We start from the raw sequence: 12,134 nt of genomic DNA on the forward strand, positions 1-12,134 counted from the left end.
AAAGGGTGCGATATTGAGAAAGATATAGTTGAAGATGCTGCTTTACCATATCCCAATGTTTTCCCTACTCACATATGTTGCATAAAGTTTTCAAATATAGTCAAGATGGGTTTTTTTTAGAAACACGATTTTCATAGGTAATTTGTGTATCTCCCTAAATATTATGTACAATAAAACTGACACGTTAAATGATTTATAGCAGGTTTCATAGACCTAGCAAGACTAGCCTAGCAAAACAATCTGAATAAATTCATAAAAATTTAAATACCTTTAAAAACACTTGTGGAATTTGTGGAACTTTTCTTAAGTGGATAATTGTTGGCTTCTGTTTGGGCTAGTCATTAAAGCAACTGTACACTGTGGAAGAAATCTTTCGTGGAAGAAAAGTCAAGATCCAGATTGAAAAAAGAGTGTTTACTTAAGCAACACGGTGCAATAGAAAGAAAGTTCACGGCAGTCATGAAATCTTTTCTGAATCTCTTCTGACATCCAGAGTAAGGCTTTATACCATTATACAAAAGATAAAACAAACAATAGGTTCTGGGCTGCTAATCCAGAGGTCTGAGTGACAACAAAAGGTGAATAGAACTCAGGAAAATGCCAGAGAGCCTAATTAAAAATACAATGTGATTCAGTCCACCGGTGCCTATTTGGCTAATCCCTTCAACAATGTAATATCTCTGTCTGCCTTGGGGGGTATCTGGTAAACTTAATTTACATGTAAATTCAACAGGGCTTCTCAAAGGCTATCTTCCTGGGTAAGAAACTCAAAAATTTTACACACAGTGATCTGTCTCAAGACCCCAGTGATAAACAAATGAATCAAAGGTTACTTCCACAATACTAAGTGATTTCCACCTTTTCTGCTCTCTACCTCCTATACAAGATCACCTGAAGACAGGTGAAAACGTGCACATCAGATGCCCCTTGGAGCATCTGATATTAATTTCAATAGAATGCCTACCTGTTCTTGCTCCTACTTGTTTGATATATACTGTTTTATTGAGTAGGCCTTTTTATTTATACACACACTTAAAGTGACATTTTAATTTCACTGTGAAGACCCAGTTAAATGAAAATTACATTTTTCCAGTTTTAATCCCATTGTTCATTTATCTCTTGTTATATGCCAAAATCTGTATCAGAGTAATTTTACATCAAAATCCCTTGTTTCTCTTTGTGTAAAACTGTTTCAGATGTTTGACTCATCCTGCACTTCAGCCGTATTCAGACCAAATCAGGCAGTGCAACGTTCAGCCGCAGGGTCGAGCGGAAGTGCGTGGGCCTGTTTATTTGTGCTCTGGAACATAACCGTTGTCAAACAATCAGAAAACGTTTTATTGATCTGGTTCACTGAGACTCCTGCTACAGCACTCCCTTTCTTCATTCACTCTCTAGCTCGCTCGACCACAGCTGCTCTCTCTCTTTCTCTCGTCTTTTTTAACATGAGTCGGGAAACCGACAGCAAAGCCTAACTTTACTTTTAACGTTATCAAATTAAGAGAAATGTCCTCCCCTCACTTAGTAATGTCTTTGTCTTCCCTCATGGCAGAGTTTACAGCTCTGATCAGTCTGATCTCTGGCTGTGATTGGCCACCGCAGCCTTCAGCTGCAGTGAAGTCGGGTTGTGTTTCTCCAAAAGTTGACTCTGGCTCAACTTTCCGGCTGCAGTCCGGTAAGGCACCACAGTGGCCAAAATGTCCGCAGAGGAAACGGACTATCCCCATTCAAATGAATGGGAGAACTGAAGAATATTCCATTTCATTGGGAAATAAGTCACAGTACAGAAGCTAAAGATGCTCTAACTTCCGTTTCACTGGGATGGTTATGAAGGTACCATGAGGTTTTATTGTCGTAGCTCTTCTGGTCTGTGTGTTAATATCTATAAAACCCAAACGTGGACAAGACATTTCAACATCTACTATTTAACTCTGCTGAGGGAAGTCATATGACATGACTGAAAGCTCCAGAACAGCCACTAAAAGGACCTTGTGGTGAGACTGTGCTGTAAGCTGAATGTCTTTAGTTTTTGGACTGTTGGTGATTTAAACATGTTAGGTTGACTTCTGGAAAACACTTTATATTTTAAAGACTGGACTAATGATTAATTGATGACATCAGTCACTGTAGCAGCTCTAAAAGAAACCTAAACCAAGATCCCTGCAGAAAACTGTTTCTTAAAGCTGACACAGATACACATAAACACAACTGTCGTCACCTGTCGACCAATCAGAAAGCTGACTGGTCCACAGGTGATTACAGGTGTCTTAGAGGCTGACGCAGTTGTAGCATCTCTCCGAAGCTGCTTTGTTGGACATCCAATAATGTGATTTCACTAACCTGTTGACCTCCTCACAGGTGGACCAATCAGGGCTCTTCTTGCCGTCCCGGGACTATTACCTCAACAAGACAGCCAATGAGAAGGTGAGAATACCTGAGTGTTACAGTGGATGTGTCGCTCTCAGTATGAGTGTGTGGTGACCTGGTGTGTGACTTCCAGGTGCTGCTGGCGTACCTGGACTACATGGTGGAGCTGGGGATGCTGCTGGGTGGTGAGAGGGCAGCGACACACCTGCAGATGCAGCAGATTCTGGACTTTGAGACAGCGCTCGCTAACATCACCGTCCCCCAGGACCAACACCGTGACGAGGAGAAGATCTACCACAAAGTCACTATCGCTGAGTTACAGGTAAGTTCACACCTGAGATCTACACAACACATCATCTCTTTTTTCATGTCGACTGACCACTTTCTTCTTCTGATCTTTGTTTTCAGCTTCTTTTGCTTGTTTTATTGATAAACGTGATTTTAAGTTATTGTTTATTTTATCAGAAGATTAGAAAATACTTCAGGGACCCAAATAAACAATAAGGATATACTATTATCAGTAGTATTTTATGTATGTATGTATAGTACCATCAGTACTATCCATATTACTGTCAGAAGGATCATATGTAGTACTGTCAGTATTCTTCTCAGTAGTGTCATATGTAATACTGTCAGTTGTATACTTCTCAGCAGAGGTATACAAGTAGTATCATATTTAATACTGTCAGTTGTATTCTTCTTAGTAGTATTGGTTGTGCTCTCAGTAGTAGGATCAGTAGTACAGTCAGTAGTACTGATTGCAATGTCAGTAGTATTACTGCATGACCGTGCGCTGCAGTCTCTGCTGCGGCTCTGTCCTTTAGCCTGGGGCTGCTGATGCTTGTGGGGTCACCATGGCGACTGTTGCTAAGAGCTGTTGCTATGTGCTGCAGGGGTTGCTATGTGCTGCTGAGGCAGAGCAGTTAGATAACAGATTATATAAACACAGAGGAGACACATCAGGTGTTCACACAGGTGAGGCTTCTTACAGAGATAAAGTCAATTTTCCATTTTATTTATAAAGCACCAAATCACAACAGAAGTTATCTCAGGGCACTTTTCACACAGAGGAGGTCTAGACCATATTCTTTGACTTACAGAGACCCAACAATTCCTCCATGAGCAGCACTTGGTGACAGCGGTAAGGAAAAACTCCCCTTTAATGGGAAGAAATCTCAAGCAGAACTGGACTCTAGGTGGACACCATCTGCTTTGACCGGTTGGGTTGAGAGAGAAAGAAAGAGGGAGAGAGACAGAGAAGCAGAATAACAACAATAATAACAATAACAATGATAATAATGATAGAAATATGACTAATGATAATAATAGCCAGAGTGGGCATCAAGCAGGACCACAGCAGCACAGGGTCCCCACAGCCATGGAAGCCTGCGATCCATAACTAGGTGGTCCGTGACCCTGATCCATAGGAACCTGTGAGACCAGAAAGCACAAAAACTCTGGAGAAGAAGTCTAGTTAGTGACATGCATTAATGGTACATGAATGTGTACAAATGAAGAGGTGGGGGAGGAGAGAGGAGCTCAGTGCATCATGGGAAGTCCCCCAGCCTATAGCAGCATAACTAAGGGCTGATCCAAGGCGAGCCTGGTCGGCCCTAACTATAAGCTTTATCAAAAAGGAAAGTTTTAAGTCTACTCTTAAACATAGAGAGGGTGTCTGCACCCCGGACCCAATCTGGAAGATGGTTCCATAGAAGAGGAGCCTGATAGCTGAAGGCTCTGCCTCCCATTCTACTTTTAAAGACTGTAGGGACCACCAGTAAGCCTGCATACTGGGAGCGCAGTGTTCTAGTGGGATAATACGGTACTATGAGCTCTTTAAGATATGATGGTGTCTGACCATTAAGGGCTTTGTAGGTGAGGAGAAGGATTTTAAATTCTAGAATAGAATTTAAGGTCAGGGCAGCAGCTTCCTCTGTTCCCATTGGTTCAGTTACAGTAAGAAGCATCAGACTCACAGTGCCCCCTATCTGCACACACACCTACCTGCAGACAGGTGTGTCACAGTACAGCCACCTCAACACTGAAATACAAGAATATATTTGTTATTAGGATTCATGCAGGCATGTGGGCGGGTAGGCGGCTGAGTTCTGTAATGAGCTCTGTAAAGCTGTGGACCACCAGGACACAGCAGGGATTAGTTTTTCATCTCAACACGTCCTCTCCAGGTGGTGCAGTCTGTTCCCACACTGAGGATATACTGAGAGAGACAGACAGATACCAGCATCAGGACAGGAAGTCCCAGAATAAATACCAACATAAAAGTCGTATGGTTGTGTCCCTAGCTGCTGGCCCCGGCTGTGGACTGGCTGGACTACCTGTCATCCTCTCTGTCTCCTCTGGAGCTCAATGACAGCGAACCTGTTGTCCTCTTCGCCAGAGAATACCTGCAGCAGGTCTCTGACATCATCAACAAGACCGACCACAGGTGAGACTCGCCAGACCTGTTTACCTGCACACACACACACACATAAACAGAAACACACACGCATGCACACACACACACACACACACACACACTCCTGTCTACAAACTGGCACCCTCTGCTGCCCCCTGCCTGCTGCTGCCAGCAGCACATCACAGTTTCTGCTGTTCAGGTTAAGTAAATATGGATGTAACAGCAGTCCCCACTCTAACCACCTGTCTGTCTGTCTGTTTGTCTCTCTCCCTGTCTTCTTTGTTTATTCATATTCAAATTTGCTTTATTGGCATGCATGTAACAACAACAAAGCATCAAGAGTCAATGAAACAAAATAACATGAACACAAAATTAAGATTGACATATATTAATTATAATTTTTAGTATATATACAATATATCCTGACAGCAGAGAGATATTCTGCCAGTTCATCATCTCTTTTTAGGGCCAGATAACATTCTGATCTACTTTAACTCTTAGTTTCTTCTTCCCAATGTTCCAGATAGGTTTCTTTACATTGTGTTATAGTTTGGTTGACTGTGATAGGTGTTTGGAAAGCAGTGTTGGTGTGAGATCTGTCTCTCTCACCCTGTCTCTCTCTCTCCAGCAGTTAGATGCAGTGTGGATGAGTGTGGTCTGGCTATTGGTGAGGTTGTCGGGTACGGCAGTGTCAGATCTGCCTCCAGGTTGAACAACGCTGTGGTTTGTTTTTGGACAGTGTGGACTAGGTGAATCGTGTTGTTGAGACCAGTTTGGTTATTCAAGACACCTTCACTCTGTTGTTCTCACTTGTTAACCTCGCTAAAAAAGTTATCATTTTCAATCTTCCACCATTCATTAGAAATGCGGTGCTGGCGTAAGAGTTGTCCAGGCACGAGCAACTCGTGTCGCCCATAAAACTGATTCCTCTGGGATGCAAATCTCCCATTTAAAACATGTCATGTCTTTCTGCAGACAGGTCCTCATGATTCTTAATAGAAATGAGGATGAATTACACCTTTCTGTCAAATTCAAAGTAGATGATTTTGGTTACACAATACACATATTGACAGATATGTTGGTTGTGGTTTAGAGGGGCACCTCATTCACTCCTGCCTGGAAGGGGTGAGGCCAGTCAGTCTGGCTCCAGATGCAGAGCCACCTGGGCCATCGGTTCTAGTTCTGGGCATGGAGCTGCCTAGGCTGTCATTTTCGGTGGGTGTCCCACTGCCAGGGGCACTGGTCTGTGCTGCAACCAACAGCGCAGCATTTCAGGATGGCGACAGACAATGTGACACAAGCATAACTGAGAAAAATGACATGGAGACACTTGATTCACAAACTGATTTGGGAACAGAGTCAAATGTCAAACAGGTAAATGAAAGCAAAAGTCAGGAGGAGGACAATGTGAGCAGCGTGAGATAGACTGCTGCCAGGGTGGCAGAGTCTGTGCTTGAGGAGGAGGAGGAGGAGTGATGGATGAAGATGTTGTGAAATCATCAGTGAGACGAAAAAACACAGAAGCCAAACAAGTTGAAAGCAGAATGAAAAGGGTGTCAAAGACAGTTACAGAGTGTCCATCCTCTCAACCAGAGGAAACCATAGACTGACTGAAAATGAAATGGCTGAGAACTTAGAGAGCGGATATTCTTTCACTAGGATAAAAAAGTTTTTGCAGGACACAAAGGGGCTCGGACAAGTCAAGGATGACAAGTTATTTTCCAGACCTACAACTTTTTCTGAACTCAGTCAAAGTTTACATGAAAAACACGGGAGAGTTTGGACAGCCTGTTTTCTCTGATCAGGAGACCTTCAGATTGAAAAAAATAGTTCTGAAGGTGAAAAATCAAATACGCACTGATTAATAATGTGTTTGTAGTCTTCCTGTTTTGTGTGTTTTTATCCCTGGTTTGTCCCATTTCGCGCATGTGCACTTTAAATATCGGCACTTCAAATCTGAATGGAGCTAGGGATATTACTAAGAGAGCCTCTCTGTTTAGCTTGATTTGCATGTAAAAATTGACTGTTACCTTTACTCAGGAAACTCATAGCACTGTAGAAAATGCTGCTGAATGGAGGAGAGAGTGGGCAGGTGAGGTTATAAAACCAGCATGAGTGGTGGGGTTGGAATTTTATTTTCCCAGAATTTTCATCACATTAAAATTGTTGTTGAGGAAGACATGGCAGGACAGATTTTAAAACTAAGGTCTGAATTTTAAAAAGTACAAATGCTTTTTATCAACATTTATGCTCCAACCGTAGGCGCTGAAAGACTTGGCTTCTATAATGTTTTAAGTAATGTAATTAAACAGTGTCATTCTGACGAGTTTCTGCTCCTTGGACAGAAAACCCAGAAATGGACAGGAACCATCCAGAGCCACACTTGGTTTCTAAGCATTGTATTTTAAAGTTAAGTGAAGCTCAGTCAATTTTAAAGATGTATTTAATTTTTTCTTTGGAAAAATCTTAGAGAAACAAAATCCCTCTACAGCTCTTTGCAGCAGTGGTGAGATATTGGGAAAAGCCAAATCCAGTTTACAGTACATCTTCAATGTCTCCAAAAACTTGGCCAGATCTATAAGAGGGATGAGCACAGATGAATGTGTCATGCATTAGTGGCTGAGAAAAACACCGGTCAGAGTATCTTCTAGAGGATAAACTACATATCTCCTCAGTGTCTGTTTCAGAGAGATGGGAAGTCAGGTAGCTGTTAGCTCTGTCTCTCAGTGGAGGTTGAGAAGCTGACTTCATTCCCAAGAACTTAGGGTGGCTTGGGAATTGTTTCCATCTTCTGAGTGGAGAGGGAATTAACCTTTCTTTATGGGAGGAGTGTGAATCGGAGTAACCAGAATCACATTGGCGGAACGATTGTGGTGGGGCAGGACGTTCTGACCTAAGCCTGAACAATTCCAACAATTCCTCCTTGTGTGAGCAGAGATCTAACTCTACTGAGTGCAGGTCTTCTGAGTAGCACATGGCTTTCTTATTGGCCGTCTGAATCTCGTGGAGGAGGCAAGCATTTTGCACTATAAGGAAATCTACTTCCTTTTCTAGGGCTGCTTTGCTCTGACAGACAAGGCTGATTTGCCTGTAGAAGTTCAGAAGCAAGCATAACAATGGGTCTTTGGATGAGGTCTGTGCATCATACCTGTCCTTGAGTAGCGAGTCTATCTCTTTCCTGCACTCAATGGAATTCTGGGTAGCCAGGTTCTAGGCTGTGTGCTAGGGAAGAAATAAACTGCTCTTCACAGGGGTTCTCCATTGTTGTCTCTGGAACAGAGGGCTAGATTAAGCAGTTGTCTAGTCAATGTGATTGGCTATGGTGTTGCGTGGCAGACACTTTGTAGTGTAGTTTGGGCAGTACACTAGCCTAACCAGACAATGTGGTGGCCTACACTATGGGGAGTAGCTTCCTGTGGAAGAGGGGTAGCTTCGGCACTGTTTAGTGGCTCTAGTGGGCACAACAGATTTCAACATGAACTAACTGAGATGCAGGGCAGTAACAGTCAGAGGATAACCTCACAGGGCTGGTTGCACCCTGTGGCTTTATCTCATAGGCTCTATTTCTGACTCGGCTTGGAATGCATGGCAGTAACAGCCAAGTACAAGCTCTCTATGTGTAACAGGACTAGTGGCACGCTGTGTTTTAATTAAAAAGGGGAGCACTTCAATCAACAGACAATTCTGACAGCTTCACTAGATTGCGTTGAATATATGGTATTTGAATGCTGAACTGAAGTTCTTACACTTCCTACATAGTAGATACAACCTGAGTGGCTAGCAGCAACAGCAAGCTCTTAGTGTAACACTATGAGGGCTTAAAGTTGTAGTTACCAATAACCTAAGATTTGGGTTATTAATTGCTTTAGCTAAATTTGATTTGAAAAATCAAATCTCACCACATTGCACTTGTAAGTACAGCTAGATTTCTACTCCTGTGGGAGACTAGTTGTGTTGAATCTAAAGGCTTTTGGATAGTCTAAAGTTTTAAATTCCAAAATTTTGGTACTGGCCAAAATTATGCTGAAATTAATATTGCACAATTATGAATAATTGCCAACAATACTCTGCCTCACACAGGGCACCATTTTGTTGGGCCCTGGCTACAAAATTGGCTATCAGCAATAATTAAAGTTTATCAAAGATAATTATTGATTATTAAAATCAATGGAAGTTATTAATAAGAATTAATAACAACGGGGTACCACCCTGGAGTCACAGAAAAAGAGCCAAGTCAGTCTCAGTTATTTGCAGAGCAGAGGTTGGCAAAACTCATTCTTGTGCAACATTAAAACAGGCAACATGTATATCCAAAAGCATTTATTTAACAAAAAGAGCAAAACACACAATATTAATCTAGCTAAATGTACCTATATACAAGTGTGTGTGTGTGTGTGTGTGTGTGTGTGTGTGTGTGTGTAAAACAATAGCAAGATGGCTGAAGTCAAAGATGGCTGAACACACGGCATGCAGACAATATGGCCAACAAAGAATACTAAAGAGACAAAAGGCCAGACCATGTGGTGTCTTGAACCACATGTGCCACCGGAAGCAAAGTGTGCAAAGCTGGGTTTTAAACCTCATAACTGTGTGGTTCTCTGTTAAAGGCCAATTGGTGTAGACTAGAGGTGCCAGGTTAGGAAGAGGTTAGTTACATGCAAGGCCTAGTTACTGGATATAACATGCCAGTTCCACTTTCTGCTGGGCCAAGCTAAGTTGGCTGTTTACATCAGCAGGAAGAACAAAATAAATGGCTGTGCTCTGTTGATGAGGAGGAGCTCTGTTTTGGATGCATGCTGGGCTGAATTTTGTGTTTTTGTTGTTGATGCTCTGTTGACTTGATTGTGTGAATAAAAGTTTTTGAAAATTCAAAATTCTCTCTTTCCCTGTCTCTCTCCCTGTCTCTCTCTTGCCTGTCCGTCTCTCTGTCTCCAGTCTGTTGAATAACTACATGATGTGGACGTTGGTTCAGAAGAGTGTTGCCAGTCTGGATCAACGTTTTGAGAACGCTCAGGACAAACTGCTGGAGAGTCTATATGGGACCAAGAAGGTACTGTTACTACAAATACTTAAAATACAGATACTAATGTTAACTGTTGACTGGGTCTAACTGGCTGTAACTGATTCTAACTGGTTTTAACTGGCTGTAACTTGTTCTCACTGGTTTTAACTGGCTGTAACTGGTTGTTACTGGCTGTAAATGGAGCTTTAGTGAAAGTTCAGTCAGGAAGACTATCTTTTGCATGCATAGGCCTGTAGTTATATTTCTCATTTTATCCTGCCATTCACATCTCTCATGCATGCTCACTCATGATTTTGCTTGCTGTCATTGTCTGGGGCTGTCAACTGAGGTACCAGCTGTTCACATCTATGCAATAGCACAGCAACACACCTCCGTTGTTATAGCCTGCCATCTTGCTGCTGTCTTTTTAAATACGTTTCTCTGCCTTTAATGCATTCTTGTTGGTGTTATGCACTCATCTGTCATTGTGCAGGTCGTGTATGGCACGTTTACATTTTGCTGCTAATTCTCTGGCTGTCATCTTGTTTTATGATGTCGGACTCAGAAACGGAACTGATCCATGCTGACTTATTTGAATCAGCATCTACCTCATCTGCAACTCGGTTCAGTGCTTTCATTGCTGCTCATCAAGGAGAATCACGTTCAGAAATTCTGGAGATGTTAAAAGCTCAGGGTATTACTTTGGCTCCATGTCTGTTGCAGCTTCATGACTTGGCTAATGAAGTGTTTTATAAAACACCAGTTTGGGATGAGCCCCCTTCAACCTCTGGCCCTACAGCAGCTCCTGGTCACAGACGCTCAAAGAAAACATTAAGTAGCTTCTCAAGTCAAGCATAAGAATGTCTCTGCCAGCCCTGCTCATCTTGACCAATCAAATGCAACCCTTCATCCATCAGATAATGGACTTGTGTATACTGTGTTATTATATTTTGTTGTGGTTGAGTGCACCGAAACAAATTCCAAATCAACTGTAAGGTTGATATGGCAATAAATTATTGAATCTTGAATCTTGATTCAGTACTCTAGAGTTTCCTGCGTTCTCTGTAATCATTTTAGAGAAGTGCTCCTTTCTTGCCATGCATACAGCTTTGTTATAGGCAGTCATGGCTTCTTTGTATATATCACAGTGAACTGTGAGCTTGGTTTTCTTCCATTTTCTGTCAGTTGCTTGACAGTTCCTCCTGATCTCATTAACATTATTACTGTTTAACCATGGGGAGATTCTGTTGGTCGACCTCTTTTTGACTTTTAGTGGAGCAACAGTATTTAACACAGATGACAGTGCACCATTGAGATCTTCTACCATGTCATATAGAGAGCAGTCGTGACTGTGTGGCTTGAATGATCTCATAAGATCAGAAAATTTAGCTTCAGCTTTATCATCTAAAAGCCTCTTTTGAACTTTAAATTCCTTTTTAGTTCTAGTTAAGGTTATCTCAGAGAACTCCTGTATAAATATTGGTGTTTTGGTGGCTGGTACAATGTAACAAAGAGTACTGATTCTGCTTTGAGCTCAATAGCAAGATAGTCCATTGACATAAATTCACCCAGTTCAATGACTTTAAATACAAGCTGTGAGGAGAAGATAGCTGCAACCTCCCCTCCTCTCCTGTTTTGTCTGGCTGATTGATAAACCTCAAGCATCGTTGCTGTACCAGTGTCATTATTGAGCCAAGTTTCAACTAAGAAAATGCAGTGTAAGTTTTTTTCTGTTATCAGAACATTAACTAGAAAAGTTTTATTATTCAGTGGTCAGACATTTAGGAGGGCCAAATTTCAGCTGCTGAGAATTTGCATCAGGAGAGGAGACTGTTTTGGCTGGACATTGACAACTTTAAGATTACTAACACAGGTACTGGCAGGTCTGTGCTTACAGCAATGTGCTTTACCACCGGCTGTTTAAGATTACCGGTATATCTAGTGAAATAGCATTGCATCTGTCTTATCTCTGTTTTTGTTTTAGCAATTCGTCAATTTCATCAAGCTTCCTCACCTCCTCAACTGACTTTCTGCTGATAGACCCTGCGCACAACAAATCTGGCTCCTCATTGCCCAAATTGAAACACCTGTTCAATTATCTGAGCGTCCCTCTTTCTGACAAGAAAACGATTGATCCAGCTACTCGCCTCAAGTTCCTGGACATTACTCTGGATACAGCAAAAATGAAAGCTTCTCTTTCAGTTGAAAAACTCGAGCATATTCATGAAATAAATGTCTTTTATTGCATCCAAGGAAGTGACAAAACAGCAAATGCTCTCTCTCCTTAACCATCTAAATTTCACAATGTGTGTTGTCCCCCAGGGTCGCTCATTTATTTCCAGTGCTGCT

General features: G+C 41.9%; 1 protein-coding gene across 1 annotated transcript in view; it reads left to right on the plus strand.

Moving 5' to 3' along the window:
- ece2b (endothelin converting enzyme 2b) overlaps nucleotides 1–12,134 on the plus strand; it is a 58,015-nt gene that overhangs the window by 32,862 nt on the left and 13,019 nt on the right. The window contains exons 7-10 of the mRNA XM_044354079.1: nucleotides 2,359–2,424; nucleotides 2,501–2,689; nucleotides 4,671–4,813; nucleotides 9,719–9,833. Coding sequence (XP_044210014.1) covers nucleotides 2,359–2,424; nucleotides 2,501–2,689; nucleotides 4,671–4,813; nucleotides 9,719–9,833 — 513 coding nt within the window. The remainder of the gene's footprint in view (nucleotides 1–2,358; nucleotides 2,425–2,500; nucleotides 2,690–4,670; nucleotides 4,814–9,718; nucleotides 9,834–12,134) is intronic.

Source organism: Thunnus albacares, chromosome 6 (genome assembly GCF_914725855.1).
Source record: "Thunnus albacares chromosome 6, fThuAlb1.1, whole genome shotgun sequence".
Taxonomy (NCBI): domain Eukaryota; kingdom Metazoa; phylum Chordata; class Actinopteri; order Scombriformes; family Scombridae; genus Thunnus; species Thunnus albacares.